At 36.3% G+C, this 17,225-nt stretch overlaps 1 protein-coding gene across 14 annotated transcripts in view; it reads left to right on the top strand.

The window, feature by feature from the left end:
• The window catches only part of LOC122511050 (glucose transporter type 1), a 303,150-nt gene that overhangs the window by 175,375 nt on the left and 110,550 nt on the right, over window positions 1-17,225 (top strand). For 13 of the 14 annotated variants that reach the window (XM_043626066.1, XM_043626065.1, XM_043626063.1 and 10 more), the window contains one exon: window positions 12,197-12,421. In XM_043626066.1, coding sequence (XP_043482001.1) covers window positions 12,197-12,421 — 225 coding nt within the window. The remainder of the gene's footprint in view (window positions 1-12,196; window positions 12,422-17,225) is intronic. The other variant, XM_043626067.1, reaches the window with a different exon arrangement.

The raw sequence follows: 17,225 nt of genomic DNA, 5'->3' as shown, positions 1-17,225 counted from the left end.
AATCATTGTTTTCAAAATCCTATTGCTCCTCTCGACTGGATTCGCTTGCGGGTGGTAAGGTGGCGTAGTCAAGTGCCTCACACCATATTCTTCTAACGTTGACTTGAGGAATTTATTATCAAATTCCTTCCCGTTGTCTGTCAAAAGAAAACGTGGTGTTTCCCACCTAAATAAAACCAACTCCTCAAACGCTCTGGCAATTGATTTGCCATCCGCTGATCTTAATGGCTTTAATTCTATCCATCGCGAGAAAAGATCTTGAAACACGACCAAATGTTTACACTGACTTTTGCTTGGCGGAAATTCCATGCAATCAGCTGCCACGACCACCCAAGGACTCTCGACAATTCGCTGGCCCATCATACCGCACGGTCCGCTCTGTGACACTTTAAATCTCTGGCACTCTGGACACGCTTTGACATACGATTGTACGTCGTGCCACACTCCTTGCCAGTAATATTCACTCGCTACGCGCCTATACGTTTTTTCTACTCCTAAGTGGCCTGCTGAAAGCTCGGCGTGGGCAATCTTAATAATTTGCTCACGATACTCTTCCGGCACCACAAGCTTCCAACTCTCACTCTGGTCGGTGATCGGATCTAACAAAGGGTCCTCCCTTTGCCTATACAATCGCCCTTCTTCCACTTTCCACCCTACGAAACGCTCCGGAAAATTTTCAACTAGTTCTCTTCGCTTTAAATACCATTGATCGTTGATCTCATCGAATGCAGCACACTCTTCGCTCTCCTCATACATTCTCGAAAGAGCATCTGGCACAAGATGGTGGATGCCACGGCGGTGAACTATATCAAAGTCCCACTGCTGTAACTCCAGTGCCCATCTCGCCAGTCTTCCTGACGGCTCTTTTAAATTTCTCAACCACTTGAGTGCGCTATGATCGGTGATGACGGTGAACTTATACCCTTCTACATACGGACGGAATTTTTTAATTGACCATAACAGTGCCAGACATTCCTTCTCCGTAACGCTGTAGTTTCGCTCCGCTGGTGACAAGACTTTGCTTATATACACGATCGGATGTTCGCCGTCCTCCGAATCTTGTGTGAGTACTGCACCCAGTGCATAATCACTCGCATCGCATTGTATTGTGAACGGTTTCGAGAAATCTGGTCGCGCAAGTACAGGAGTTGAACTTAATTTCTTTTTCAACGCTTGAAACGCTTCCTCTTGTTCCTCCGTCCACAACCAACTCCGCCCTTTTTGCATTAGGCGCAACAATGGTATTTTTAACTCACTCTCGTTTTCCAGAAATCTTGAATACCACCCTACCATTCCAATGAACCTCCTTAATTGTTTAAGGTTCTTTGGTGCTGGGTACTCAATGATCGGAGCGATCTTCTCGTCGCTCGTGCGTAAACCCTGGCTGTCCAAGACGTACCCAAGGTACGTTACTCGAGAACAACCAAACTCGCACTTCTCTGGGTTCACTACCAACCCCGCTGATGACAACTTGCCCAAAACGACGCTGATCCATTTTAAATGATCTTCATAATTATCATTGACTATGATAATATCATCCAGGTAGCCAAACACTACCGGCTCACACTCAGGACCAAATAAGGAATCAATCAGGCATTGAAACGTCCTCGGTGCATTGGTTAATCCAAAGGGCATTCTTTTAAATTGGAACTGGCCCAATCCTGGCACGGAGAAGGCCGTATACTTTTTACTCGATTCCTCCATGGGTACTTGGTGGTACGCCATTTTCAAATCGATCTTGGAGATGAACCTGGCTCTGCGGAGCTTATCCAAAATTGAGTCAATACTCGGTATTGGATAAGCTTCCTTGATTATTATTTTATTGACGTCACGATAGTCAAAACATAATCTCCAAGTCCCATCAGCCTTCCTCACTATCACTGGCGCAGTATTCCACTCACTACTTGTCTTCTCAATTATCCCTTGTTCCAATAGTTTCTTTACCTCTTGGATTAACCATTCCAGCATCATCGGTGACATTCTCCTCGGTAAATGTTTGATCGGCCTCTCATCTTTCACTCTTATTGTGTGTTGAATAAGATTGGTCATGCCATGCTCTTTTCCTTGCGGCAAAACCAACTTATTTACAATACTCTGGACTTCTCTACGCTGGCTCTGCGTTAACTCACAGATACCAGCACACTCGCCAATCAAACAACTCTCTGGGCGCTGATCGGTACGCTTCGCGAATTCATGCCACTCTTGGCCATTAATCCGCCACAATCCTTCTCCAAAATTAACTTCCATGTTCATCTCTCGACAGAAATCCATCCCTAATAATAGATCCTGGGTAAGAGAACGAATTGCTTTTAATTCGAACGATTGCGCGTACCCATCCACTGTTATCCACAATCTCAATTTCCCCAAAGTTCTCGTCGAGCCTCCGATCGCACTCGAAATTTCTGATTCCATTGACTCAATTTGATTCCTAAATCTCTCAGCCAACTCTGGCCCAACCAAAGATATCGTTGCCCCAGGGTCGAATAATGCGTAATAAGGCTTATCGGCAATAAAAATTTTCAAGAAAAATCTATTCTCCTCATTTGATGCATCCACATTCTCACTCTCTAACGCATGTGATGCATTCATTGCATTTTCCCCCTCGTTAAAATTTGCATTCTCTTCCCTATTGGCAACTGCATCTTCTCTCCTCTCCGGCTCAAAATTCTGGGTCCGATATGATGGTGCATTTCCCGGTGTAGCGCTCGGTAGTGCAGTCAACAGCGCTTGACTGTTCTCCAATGCACTGCCGCCGGCGCACGCATCGTCGTTCTCCTCAAGGCCTCTCGCTTCACACGTTACGACGACAGGCTCGCTACCCCTCTCACGGCTCGTGCTACTCTCCCCACCATTCTCTCTCTCTAGGCGGTGATCGTCGCTCGAGCCTTGTACTCTCTCCTCTCCATATACCATGTCTCGCAGGCATAAGAAAATTTCTCCGTTCTCCTCTTCAATACTCGGACACTCTTCTATTTCTCGGACTGGGGGGGAAGACTCGACTGTTCCCCCCCCATCACGTTTCCCAACATTTCTCGAATTGGCAAACACGTTATACAGCGAGAGAAAATTGTTCCTCTAGTACCGCACACCTGGCATTGTTCTGGTTTCCTATTTTCTCTGTTAGGACATTCTGATGCATAGTGGCCCACCCCCCGACAACTAAAACACACTCTGGTAGGACATTGAAACGCTTTATGCCCTTTCGCTCCACACGTATTACACACACCATCAAATGGTCGCTGATCATTCGGTGTTGATTTCTGTTGCGCGTAATTTCCAAACGGTGGTCTCCTTCGTTGTTCTTGCGACGAATTTGTCGCTATTTGAACTGCAGGCGCATTACTCACTACTGCCGGTGCATAAGTTGTCACTGGTGGACCACTCATTGGTGGCTTAACCGGATTCACTTTCTCTCTCAAGACGCTGAACTTTTGATTGTTACTTATTAAAGCCGCTAATTCTTCAAGTGAAAATTCCTTCTCAGTTTCCACCTTACTCTTTTTTGCTTTAATATTTTGACTCTTTCTCTTCTGGCTGACACTCGGCTCTGGACTGGACTCTGATGTCGAGCTCTCCAAGATGGCGTCGATTTTTGACACTCTTGTTGACTGTTTAGGAGCCGCCATCGGGAACTTCATCTTATCCTTCGATGGTGGAGGCGCGTAACGTTTGTCAATCTCTTTGATTTTCTCATATCGCCTCAGAACTTTCTCTAACTCCCTAATATCATTGATGTCAAAATTTGACAGATAACGCCTATAATCCGGGGTCAGTCCTCGATAGACTATTCTAAATAGTTCGTCTTTTGTCAATTGTTTGCGAAAATGCTGAGCAATCGTCCTTATGTTCAGCAAATACTCAGATATTTTCTCCCCTTTCGCCTGCGTGCGCGCTTTAATCTCCTCATACACATCCTCATCGTCAACACTCTGCAAAAATTCGCGCGAAAAATACTTCTCAAACGTTCTCCAAGAACGTATTTCATTTCGCACTACTCTGAACCAACGACTCGCCGCCTGACGGAACACACTCGGAATAGCTCGCAACATCTCTGAGTCGCTGATCATACTCCACTCTTTACACTCATTAATGCGCTCTAAAAATTCCTCGGCATCATCCCTCTCACTAGCGGAAAATTTAATATCCCAGTCTTTGAGTATTTTAATTGTTCGCGAGCTATGGTGATGATGCGTCCCGCCCTGTCTGGGCCACTCCGGTACCGAGTCACTCACATCTTCACTCTCTGACTCACTCTCGCTTGACAAAAACACTAACGGTGATCGTCTCTCACTCTCTTTCTTTCCTAGGTATAGTGGTCGTTCGCCTTGTCTTGACTGCACCCCCACTAATACATGTTTAGCATAATTGCTCTTAAACTGCTTTGTAGGCGGTGTATTATACCCTTGACCTCGTTTTTCCCATTCGTCCTTCTCAGGGGGACGTATACACGTTTTATCACTGACTCTATCCAACGACCTTCTACTCTGGCGCTGATCGGGCAAACTATTTCTCGGTTGTCCACCATCCGCCTGCGTTGCATAAATCTTAGGGAAAGCTCCGAGTTCTGCATAATTTCGCGTGGCTCTCCCATTATAGCCGGGCGTCTCGCTCGCCCTGGTAACGCCAGGTCCAGGACCAAATTCATTCATTCCCGATTGAGGCACTATCATTACGGGGGCTTGAACCAAGGGCACAAATGGTGGAAACGGTGTTAATCCACAATTACTCGGGGCACACACCGGCGCCATTATTCCGCCCCCTGGCAGGGCCCAGGTCACTGGAGTTGAAGTCGTAACAGTTACTCCACCTCCCGTGTTCGTTCCTGATACCACATACGAAGTCACACCTGTCGTAGCTGTAAGATTGTCGCACCAACTTACATTACTTCTCGAGACTTCTACTGCCCCTGCGCCGCCAGGATTCACCCCCGCCGCCTCCTCGTGACTTTCGATGTTGCCGGCGATGACCGTTACATTACTGTGGTCTTCTTCATCAATTGTCTCTAACCTCTCTTGCTCTCCTCCTGATTCGACCTCGTCAAATGCTGGACCCAATACTTCAATTACAAACACTTTCTTCGCTTTAGCCGAATCGTACTTCTCCAACCACGGTACCGGAATTGTCTCGTCGAATAACATTCGTATTCTCGATCGAAGCAACCGTTCTCTCAACACTTGTACCGAGCCTTTCACACTCGCGCACTGGACACTCAATTCTCTCACAATTTCGTCCTCTGACATTTCGCAAATATTCTCCCATATTCGCCTTATCTCTTCCTTTTCCAAAAGTGCTAATAAACGTTGTCGATATCCCTCCATTGCCTCTCTCGTTGCCCGCTTCACACTCTTCGACATTAATGTTAAATTCTCCAGCATTCACGAAAATTCGTATCCCTCTCAATTACTTCACACACGCACTCTCTCTATCTCTCTCTCAAAACTACATAAAGTTACAATAAAGCCTAAAATTTAATAAATTAGACAATTATTGAACCAATAATTAATATTTTTTTTTTTTTTTTTTTTTTTTTTTTATGAAAGAGAGACCACGCTGATCGTAAATGATAAGTGAAACAAGGCAAAAACAAAAAAAAAAAAATAAAATAATAATAAAAAAAAAACGATCACTATTGAATCAACAGTGACGCTCAGTTCCCGCCAACGCTCCGCAAACCGCTTGGCTTCTCCCGCCTGACGCGTGATTCCCGCCGACGCTAAGTTCGACGCTTGGCTTCTCTCACCGCCTGACGCTTAGCGTTAGGCGCGAAAATTCTCACACTCTCAGGACAACACTTTACACACGCAAAAGCGTCCTACTGCACACTTTTTCTGACAATTTATCGTCTGCCGTTTCTTTTTCAATAACGACAACCGGTGAGCTTTATCTATAGACGGTGATCGTGCATACTTGATGCATTTCTTGGTCACAAATTCAAATTTCACCTTAAATCGTCGATTTTAAAACTGTTAAAATTAATACTTTTTCCACTAAAAATGTCTATAAAAAAAAAAGTTTTCTTAACAATTTGAACGTTTTACTCTTGGTCGCGCCAAAGTTGATTTCGCTTCTCTTGGGTCGCGCGTTGCGTTTCCCGCCTACCCGCGGTTCGCGGCGTCCCTCAATTTGAATGATAACCGTTAGCTCGTTCCAACAGGAAAAATTTGCACTTTTTGTATTTATTTATTTTATTTATTTATTTACTTTTTGTATTAATGCTTCTGTCATAAATTATCACGGTGATCGAAGCTGATAATCTTAGAATGACAGACTGGTATTGCACTCAAAACAAGGACAATATACTAACAGCACAACACAAAAAAAAAACTTGAATACTCTACACACACTCTCTTTCTCGGCGAAGGAAAACAAACGCAACGGTCGTTTTTACACGGCCTTCGCTTGTCCTTCGTAAGACGCTGATCTACTCGCTCAACCACCAAAACTCTCTACTCGCTGGACGACACAAAAATTTGTGATTGAAATTTGAAGATCTCAGCATGGGCCCCACGTTGGGCGCCAATTTGTGATGGGGAAATTCAATTAAAACCTTTAAAACTTCTAAGGCTCTAATCTGCACCGTATTTCTCCCAAAATTACTTTAAACTCTCAAATTACCAATTGTTACTGAAATCTATCAAAGAGGGGATTCCGCTGGGAAAAACTGTTGCGGTGCAACAACCTTCAATTTTCAATCAACTATTCAATTTTTGTACTCACTACTTGGTGATGATTTCTCTCGTTCGGCAATCAACCTGGCAATCCAATTTTGAATATCCAAAAAGGAATCACCAAACAATTGTTTATTTTAAACTTATTTATTTAAATAAAAGAATACTAAAATTACAACTAGTAATACTAAAAATGAAACTTAATCTAATAAATTCAGAACTAAACACTAAATTAAAGAACTATTTCAATTCGACTCTATCTCTAACTCTGTAGCCACACGACCGCTCAAAATCACGTCTATTCTCTGAAACCGCTGAGAACTCTCTGACGAACCCACGCTGCACTGCTTCCTCGAAACGCCGGTAAAATTCATGGAAAACCCTTTTTCTTTCTCAGAACTCCTAATTTTCCATCAAGCTATCTCTCTCGTCCCCACTCGACGGCACCTGTTAGCCCGCCGAAAAGTGGGACCGCTGACCATGTGACCAACTCCTAATTGCTCATGCGTCAAATCATTTCTCAAACGACTTGACGGACTACGCACGACGGTGATCAACGAACTCTGAAATAACGACGCTGACAGAGAAACGATGCAACGAGAATGAGACGACGATAAAACAAAATATAACGTCTCACTAACTAGGAACAGCAAAAAGAAATACAGTAACGATTTACTTCGTTACACAATGAACTCGTAAGAAAAAACTGCGTCTAATAGTTATAGTTTAAATTTTTTTTTCAAATTATTGTTTGTAAAAAATTAATATTAAAAATCTAAGAAATTGCAGAAAATGAAGGAATATTTGATAAAAAGTTAAGGAAAGGACTTTGCGTAGTCCAAAAAACAAACGAGGCTACGAGCTCGAATGTAAGATTTGAAGGAAAAACTTAGTTAAGGTATTTGTCGCGCGACTGGTCACTGTCAAAAGTTTGTATCCGTTGACTGTACTTATGAAACGATTATGAATGCGAGTTTCCGAAAAACTTTTGCGGACGTTCAGTTTGACATACAGATGTTCTCAATGTATATTCATAACCTCTCGCATGAAAAACGATCGTGGCAACGTCGCAAGTTTGGCGTATGGCCGTCTTTAAAATTTCGCGCCAAAAGTAGCAGACAAGCTGTAGTATTTAACAAGCGCTATTGCCACGTTTACAAATTCACCTGTCATTTACAGTAATTGTTAAAATAATTTTTCAAGTTTGACGTTAAATATCTTTTAAACAAGACGGTGAAAAATTTTCATTTTTTTTATAAAAGTTCATTTTGGTTCAATAAATGAAACTTTAGTTTTTCTAAAAAATCTGACGATTAGTATAAGTGCAAAAATTAAAAATCTGTGGTTTTCATATGGTTTTCCTATACCTTACATGTTAAAAATCGAAACTTTGATTTCATTTTTTGAGACATACAGACGGTCAATTTTATTTTAATAGGCCTTATTTTGTAGATAAATATCCAAAGAATAATTATGTGAAATTTAAAAAAAAATCTGACGAAAACGAATTTACGCGACAAATACCTTAAAGGCATTTGTGTGTTTTTTGTATCAAATAAGTAGTCGAGTCTGAGCGTTGGATTTGAAATAAAAACTTTGCATCTGCAACGCTTGCAATTACCTAAGTTATTCCGTCAAAAAGTCAGTCGAGACAGAGCCGAACGACTACTTAACTGCATTCGGCTAAACTCGGTTTATGCTCGGGACGCAAGCAGCAAGCCAGGAAGGAAGAGTAAGGAGACCGAACTCTGCTTCTACAAATGTCTGAGAAATATGCACGAAAAGTGCCAGACTCACTGTGTTCTAGTTGATCACCAATTAAGTCGATCATGCGCATTGAACTAAAGTTCAGTGTTGACATAGATGAAAAGTGTGGTTATGTCAAGGTAAATATTACATAGTTTAAACAGTGTTAATTTTAAAAGCAAATTTATTTATTTACAATTGTGATATTATTTAGATTTTTAAAATAATTTAATAATATATTTATGAAAAGGGAAAAATTTTGCAAAAATGGTTAAGAAGAATTGTGTTTATAACTAGAGTATATTTACATACCGTAGAAGGATAGAAGAGACTAATGTTTTTAGACTCTTTTTCTTTCTTTACATCCTGGCACACAACACGACATTTTTTAAATAAAATAAATAAATAATTATTAACCTTTAAAGTACTATGCCGGTCTGACAGACCGCTATTAAAATTTTCTTTGCTTGTAACTTTTTTTCAAAGTATAATAAGAACTTGAACTTTTTAGTAGCTTTATATTTTATGAAAATCTGTTAGGAGACAACTTTTTCAAAAATTTTTATTCGTTAAATTTTGTAATATAAATAAATATTTGAAGTATAGCGGTCTGTGAGACCGGGGTTAGCTTTAAGTGAAAGTATATTCCAGTATATTCCCATGAGTGACGTCTGCGCAACTTGACGCGCAGCTAGTTCTACTGATAGTTCTCATAGACTGCATTTATAAAATAAATAAATGCATAATACAGAAATAACTTTTTTTGTTAAGGGGTTATATACAGTCACGATTTTTAAAAAATCGATTATTTTTTTTTGCATTTTCTTAAAGTATATATATATTTGCCTGTTGTGAAAAAAAATTTTATTAAGATTCGAGAAATATTTTCGAAGTTGCAGACAAAACTAGAAAGGCGCGCCATGGGGTATAGAGCAGGTGCAGCGTCTTTAAACTCGCTTTTCTCAAAACTATGTTTTTCAAGTCGGTGAACACGATTTCTCAAAAACCGCTGAACCGATTTAGCTCTAATTTTCACACAAGCTTAACAACTACTTTTTGCTGTCCTTGATCATTGGTTTTTTAAATAAAATGAAAATTATAATTTTAATCAACATTTGAAGACGATTTTTTTCTTCATAAAAATGAACTTTTTTTTTCTTTGGCTGCCATTTTGTCAAAACATGATATTTTTTTAATTCCAACGATCAAAGACTATATTTTCTCATACACTAACAGAATCTATTTAACTTTTTGATCTCAGATGATTCTATCAATTGTTATCTTGTTCACCGCGGGGCACTTTTTTTTCGTGGATCTTTGGGAGATAAGCTACAGAGGCCAAAAAAAATAATATTTTTACAAATGAAATATATTTTTTAAAACTTTAAAAGATGTAAAACATTATAGGAAAACTTTCGCTTTAATAAGTTAATATTCCTTTTTAAAAAAAATCCTGAAAAACTGCATTTTTTCGACCGCCTGACTGTATATAACCCCTAAAAAAGTAAAAAATATTTATAATAGTTGTCTTTTAAAAATTATAAATGACTAAAAAACTGTCAAAAGGGAATAGCGGTCTGACAGACCGGGGTTAGCACTGAGCGTGATTTTTCAACACTTAGCACTTTAAAGGTTAAAACGAAATGTATTGTATATGTATGTATCTCACTAAGACCGGCTAAATGTAAACATTAGATCTTACATCTCACTCGCACAATTTTTACGAGAAGCAGAAACACAACACAGCTTATGCGCATGATGAACTTAATTGGAGGTCGACTAGAACGCAATGAGCCTGGCACTTTTCGTGCATATTTCTCTGAGATTTTTAAAGCGCTTTCTACACAGAGTTCGGTCTCCTTACTCTTCCTTCCTGCAGCAAGCAGCCGTCCCCTTACCACATGATGTCATTGTCAGTTAGGTAAGTTTTTCCATCAAATCGGAGGACCGAGCTCGCGTACATTTTTGTTGAGCAACTACGCAAAGGACTTTACCTAACTTTTTACTTCATGATTGCATTCGGAAAAACACGCAAGTGCATTTTTTCATATAATTTGTTTAAATAATTAATTTTTTATTTCATAGTTAAATAGAGCACCATCATTATACCCAGTATGTGAAGTTGAATTGAACAATTTTTTAATTTTTATTAGGGTTCTGAAAGCAAACAGTTTTTCCTTATTTTCTCGTTTCGATATAAATGTCAGTTAACTAAGTTTTTATTTCAAACGGCAGTATAGATAAAAAACATGTAGGCGCAATGCGCCTACAAATAAATAAATAATAATTTATTTAGAAATTTTTTTGTACTTAAGATTGAAATTTTTTTTATTATCATAGTAACAGTTGTAATGGCAACTATTATTATATCAACGGTTGCCACGGCTACGGCTGTTATGTCAACCATTAACATAGCAACGGTTGTTATTGCAACCATTAACATAGTAACGGTCACAATGGCAACGGTTGTTATGTTGTCTTAAGACTTAAGACTTTTAAGACATAAGACTTAGGACTTAGGACTTAAGACCTTCTTATACCAAAGTCTCGCTATAAGACTTAAGACGAAAAAACTACGGACGGACACCGAAGTCTCGCTATAAGGGTTTTGGCCCTTGGCCACGAAACCCTAAAAACCTAACTGGCCGGTTTGGACCATGAAAGGGCGGTCTACCCCAGGGGGCGGGGCAAACCGGACAGTTTGCAAAATTTTTTAAAGTTAACACAGCAACTAAACAATAAAAGATAAATACTTGAAGTTAGTGACCGTTTATTAATTATGTATTATTGAGTAAAAGGCATATCGGTCGTGTTTTTTTTAAAGTAAAAATTCTATTATGACTATGGTCATTCTTAGTTTCTCGTCGTTAATTGTAAGTCTGAATTTCCTCCCTCTGAGGAAATTCGGACAAATTTTTAAATAATGGGTCTTTACCCATAGTGTCCTGAAGATGGGTCGGTACGTCGACATTTTTGTTAATAAAAATATTTTTTAAAATTAAAAAAAGTGAATTTTTACTTTAAAAAAAATCACGACCGATAAGCCTTTTACTCAATAATAAATAAAAGATAAAGTATAGATGTCTCTGGGAAAAAGTTGCGCAATTAAATGAATCAACCGATTTCATTTAGTCACACTCTCTAAATTTGAATCATCTGCGAGTATGCAGCTGATGAAATAGCGTATATACACTGATAAAACAGCGTATATGCACTGATTTTCCAGCGTATATACGCTGTTTCATCAGCTGCATACTCTGGGCTGGTGAATCAGCGACTTTTCGCTGATTCAAATTTAGAGAGCAGGAGTAAAAAAACCGTTAGTGTGGCCGGTTTGCCCCACTCTCCCCTAAATAAATAATTTATCTTTATTTATAGAATAATTTCATTAAAAAATAATTCACTTTATATCAAAGAATTTTTTTATCAAAAAATAACTTTAAAGTTTTCACAAAAATTAATAAATTAATTAATTAAATAATTCTTTTTAATTTCAATTAAATAAATTGATCAATAACTCAAATTAATTGAAGAATAATTTTTTCTGCGACACAAAAAATCGAAAAAAATGTGTTAGAAATAAAAACATTTATTTCTGAAGAATTGAAAGAGAGCAAAAATTTTTCTCACTGCAGGATTTGAGCTGCATGATTGCATGTAAATTTTTGTAATTTTATTTTATTTTATTTTTTTTTCAAAAAAGAATGAGTTATTTTTTTGAGTTGCTCCTGAGGCTCCTCCAGTTGCTCAGGAAAGAAGAACTCAATTCTACCGCCTGATAGGAGTTTTTTGGTTACGTACAGGAAATGATTGACTGGATGTCCTATCTCTCGGTGGTATCAACGCTCAGTTTTGTAATGTTCTTTGCCGTGGGGCCTGGTTCAATTCCCTGGATGATAACAGCCGAACTATTCTCCCAAGGACCAAGGCCTGCAGCCATGTCTATTGCTGTACTCGTCAATTGGATGGCTAATTTTGTGGTCGGAATCGGTTTTCTCAAAATGAAGGTACGAAAAATAATTTTTCTCTATATTAATTCACTATAATCGAATTAATTTATTGCAATCCAATTAATTTATTACATTTGACTTAATTTTTTGCAGTTGAACTATTTTATTACAATTCAATTAATTTATTATTATTAAATTAATTCATTATAATTGAATTAATTTATTACAATTGAATTAATCTATTATAATTGAATTAATTTATTGTAATTGAACTGATTTATTATAATTAAATAATTAATTTATTATATTTGAATTACTTTATTTTAATTGGATCAATTTATTATAACTGCCTAAATTTATTGTAATTAAATTAACAGGGTGTCTACTATTTTCGTTCGACAAAATTCCCGCTCTTTTCCCGGCTTTGTCCTAATTTTTCCAGATTTCTTTCTTATCAAATTTAAATTTATTTGATTTCGAACATAAATAAATCTACAAATGGCTTCCAAAAATTTTATTAGAGTTTTTATGAATAATTAAATTCTTCTGACGAATTTCTTTGAATTTTTTGAAAATAATGTTTTTTTAAATAATTTTAATTAAAAATTTGGAAAATAATTGAATTAAACCAGGGACCGACACGGACACGAAAAACCACGACACAAAGTTCGCCTGATGGTAATTCGTTTCGTGCCAAGGCACGTTTTAAGAACACGCATGAAACACTATGTAAAATCTTGCAAACATTAATTGTGTCGTGTCAAGGCACGAAAAGTACATTTAGGCGTTAATTTTTTGCAACTTTTTCAACGCAGAAAATTTTTATTTATTTTTCTTCACAACTTCCAAAATACTAGAACGATCGGTCGAACCCCCTATAATGGGGATGACATATTCAAAAATCGAAAAGTACTTTTAGGCGTTAATTTTTTGCATCTTTTTCAACGCAAATAGTTTTTATTTATTTTTCTAAACAACTTTCAAAAGACTAGATCTTTCGATCACGTTCTCTTTTACTCCCTGTAATGGGGATGATATACTAAAAAATCGAAAAGTACCAAAAGACGTTATTTTTTGGAACTTTTTTAACGCAAAACATTTTTTATTATTATTCTTAACAACTTACAAAAAACCAGAACTCTTGTTTGACCCCCCTTCTACCCCTTGTAGTGCGGGTAAAACACTAAAAAATTAAAAAGAATTATTACCCGTTATTTTTTTTGAATTTTTTCGACGCAGAAAAAGACACACTCACCTGAGTATTAGGCAATTGTAATTACCTTACGACTGGTATACAAGGACCTTTTTCTTTACTATATATTACATAATTTTTTAAAGTCTGAAGACGTAAAATCCGCAATCCTTCGTTTATTGACGCATGAAATCGATTTTTTTTTAAATTGACAAATGTTAGACAACAAATTTTTTTTTAATAGACAAACAGTAACGTAAAGTTATTGTTTTATTTCAATTTCTTGTTTTATAGTTCAAATTGTTATTTTACAGGTTTGGCAGGTAATTTTAAATTTTCATAAATAATTTTTTCACTGGTTTTACATTGAAAGTACTTTAAAAATAAGCAAATAAGGAGCAATAAGTTTTTTAATATTTATTTTACAAAAATGATTGAACTTTGTAAGATTATATTTGGAAGTTTTTATGAAAATTAAGTTTTTGAAAAAAGTAATTAAAATTTTTTGAAGACATACTTTAATTCCCGAAAATAAATTTAAAAATTGAATAATTGGAAATTTTGTAAAATGTTATATTTTAAAAAATTTTATTTTTTCTTCTTTAAAAAATGATCAATAAACCTACACGCTAAAAAAAGTTCTACTAAAGTAGAGATAACAATCACTATAATAGCTATAAGTTTCACTGATTTGGCTCCATCGATAATCCATTTTCGCTGATCTAGCGAAAATGATATTTCTTGCGTTACCTTTTAAAAACAACATAACCTCAAAATAACACTTGAATGAAAACATTTTTAAATTAATGTTCAAAGCGTATATTCAAATTCTATTAATTATATTTTTTATATCATAACTAATAAAATGTAAAATTAGTAAATTAATACGTATTTAGAGGTAAGAAATGTAAATTTGACATTTGTGATTTTATAGAGACATTTCTATGAGAATGGTAAACTGTCAAATATTTCCAATATGGATGACCAGTGAAATTCATTTTCTCTATATCAGAGAAACAGTTTGACTACTACATTAGAAATCATTCACTGAATTAGTTGAATAGATTCTTTATGTTATTTATTTTTGAAATTAGCTGTTCTCCACAGTAAAATTTTTTTTCCGTGTCATTTTATTTTTGAAAATACATTATTTTATGAATTTACAAAAATTATTCCATTTAAATTATAGAAAGTGAATTTATCATTCGGCAGCTAAATATTAAGAAGAAAGAAGCTATCAATTATCTACCTACCTATCAATTATCCTACCTTATTAAAATAAGGTAGGAAGGGATAGTATATGTCAAGGAATTCGGAGAATCTCGGGGTGCATGTAGCTCAGAGGTCAGAGCAGTCTACCGGCAATAGAAAGGTCGTGGGCTCGTATCCCACCATGCTACCGTTTTTTCTGGATTCTTTGATAATTTTGAAATTATTAATTAATTTCGAAAATATTTTTCAGATTAAGCAGGTTTCTGTATTCGGGCAGCTGTGCTGTCGATACATATGAAATCTAAGAGCTTATAGAGATTTATTTAAGATATTTAATTTATTTAGTAAAAATTTGATTCGGATAATTGATAGCTTCTTTCTTCTTAATATTCCATTTAAATTTTTCAATTCTTGTAGTTGAATTCTGACAGCAATGGATTTATAAAAGATTTGAGTTAAAATTTCAGAAAATAATTGTAGGGGAAGTGCGTCGGTTGTGGGCACTCTCCGGTTGTGGGCACCCCTACGTAAACTTCGACGGCAAGCAGACTTTACTGATCTAAATATTGCAAGTCGTGTTCGTTGACAATACGGACTTTTCGTATTGATAACGAAACAAATATATGCATTTGTGTAATAGCTGTGAGCATAATAAAGAAAATTTGCATTAAATAAATAAAAAAGTAATTTTGTATTGTTTTCGAAGAGCAACATATGGGTGTAGATTCGTTCAGAAAAAAAGGGTTTAATTTTTTTTTTGCAGTGTTGTTATTATATTTTGTGATTTACCTTCGTGTTTAACCAAAATCCTGCATCACAAAATGTGTTGGTCTTTTTAAAAAATGACTGTCATTCCCGGTTGTGGGCACCTTTATGTTAAGGAGGCTCTACCATCTGACAATGATGAGGACTACTGTCTCATCTGTCTAAACTTTCTGCCAAGGAAAGTGACAGCCGCAAACTCCATTAAATGCGATGAATATAGTCGTTCAGTGCATTAGAAATGCGTTATGGTTTGCGTACTAGCTACTTCACATGCAAGCATTATGCTTTTGTTAGCGATGAGCATAGTGTGAAAACGTGTCATCATTTTTGTTCTTTATCCCGGCAAAATCTCTTAAAATAAAGAAACTTTCATTTCTTCTTTATTTGTGTTGTTTTCCTTTAATATTTTTCCATTTTTAGCGGATTTTTCAAGGGTGCCCACAACCGGGCACAAAAATTTTTTTTCTTCATACCTCGGTCGAAAGTACGTATTTCCCGCTGCGATTTCGCAGCAGAAAGTCAAACATTTGTGCTTTGGTTGATTTTCATACCCAACCTCTATTACAGCGAGAGTAAAAGAATTCTCTGTCGGTAAAAACACCACTGTCGGTAAATAAGAAAATTTTGAGTTCAATGACAATTTAACGAGTAATTGTTATCGCAATATAAAATGAGAAAAAAAATTATCAAGAAAACTTTTTATACTTTATAAATTTATTATCCACAAGCTCTGAATATTGAAATGAACGAAATCTTTTGCTGATATAATTATTTTCAAAAATTATTTTAATAAACATTAAAAACAAAAATAAAATAATTAATAATTTTGTAATTTCTTTTTTAATACGTGCCAAAATGTTATTATAAAATTGTAATAATTTGAAGAAATAATGAAAGTGTTTTCATTAGAATGTTTAGAATTTTAGAAACATAGAATTAATTTTGTACCACCAGAAAAATTCTTTTGAAAATATAATATTAATTTATCTTTCACATTTTTTTTCGTGCCTGCCCCCGACCAGAAGCACTCGCTTCGCTCGTGCATCAAATGTCGGGGCAGGCGAATATTGTTTGCAAGAGAAAGACAGAGAAAAAGCCTGAAAAAGCTTCACGAGTGTCCGCTAGAGGCATTGAAGCGAGGAGCAAAAGTAAATAAAGATGGCCGGCTGTCAAATGAAACTCGATTGCAATTTTCTTAAAAAATAAATTACCCAGCGTACTTTCAACCGTATATAAAGAAAAATACTATACATTACACGGGCAGAAATTCGAAAGCCCTAAACTACGCGATAATGCCCTCGGCTTCGCCTCGGGCATCATTTCGCGCAATGTAGGAATTTCGAACTTTCTGCCCTTATAATGTAATATACTATTGTCAAAAAATTTCTATTTCACTAAATTTCTAATAAAACTTTTTTATTTAAAGGAATCAATTTAATTCCTTCACTGACAGTCACCTTAGACCTCTAGCTTTAAATTCGTACACATATATTTGTATAATATGCACATGGACAAATGTTATGAGGCAAAAACAAAAGGGTGCCCACAACCGGAACACTTCCCTTATTTAATTATTTAAAGCGTTATATCAGGAATTTTTTGAGAATCTATTAAATTTCAAAAGATTTTTAAATTAAATTCTTTGAAAATTAATTACGTTTACAATTTTTAGAAATAATTAAATTTTATGAG

Source organism: Leptopilina heterotoma, unplaced genomic scaffold (assembly GCF_015476425.1).
Source record: "Leptopilina heterotoma isolate Lh14 unplaced genomic scaffold, ASM1547642v1 Lhet_8, whole genome shotgun sequence".
NCBI lineage: Eukaryota > Metazoa > Arthropoda > Insecta > Hymenoptera > Figitidae > Leptopilina > Leptopilina heterotoma.
This window is presented reverse-complemented; position numbering and strand designations above follow the sequence as displayed.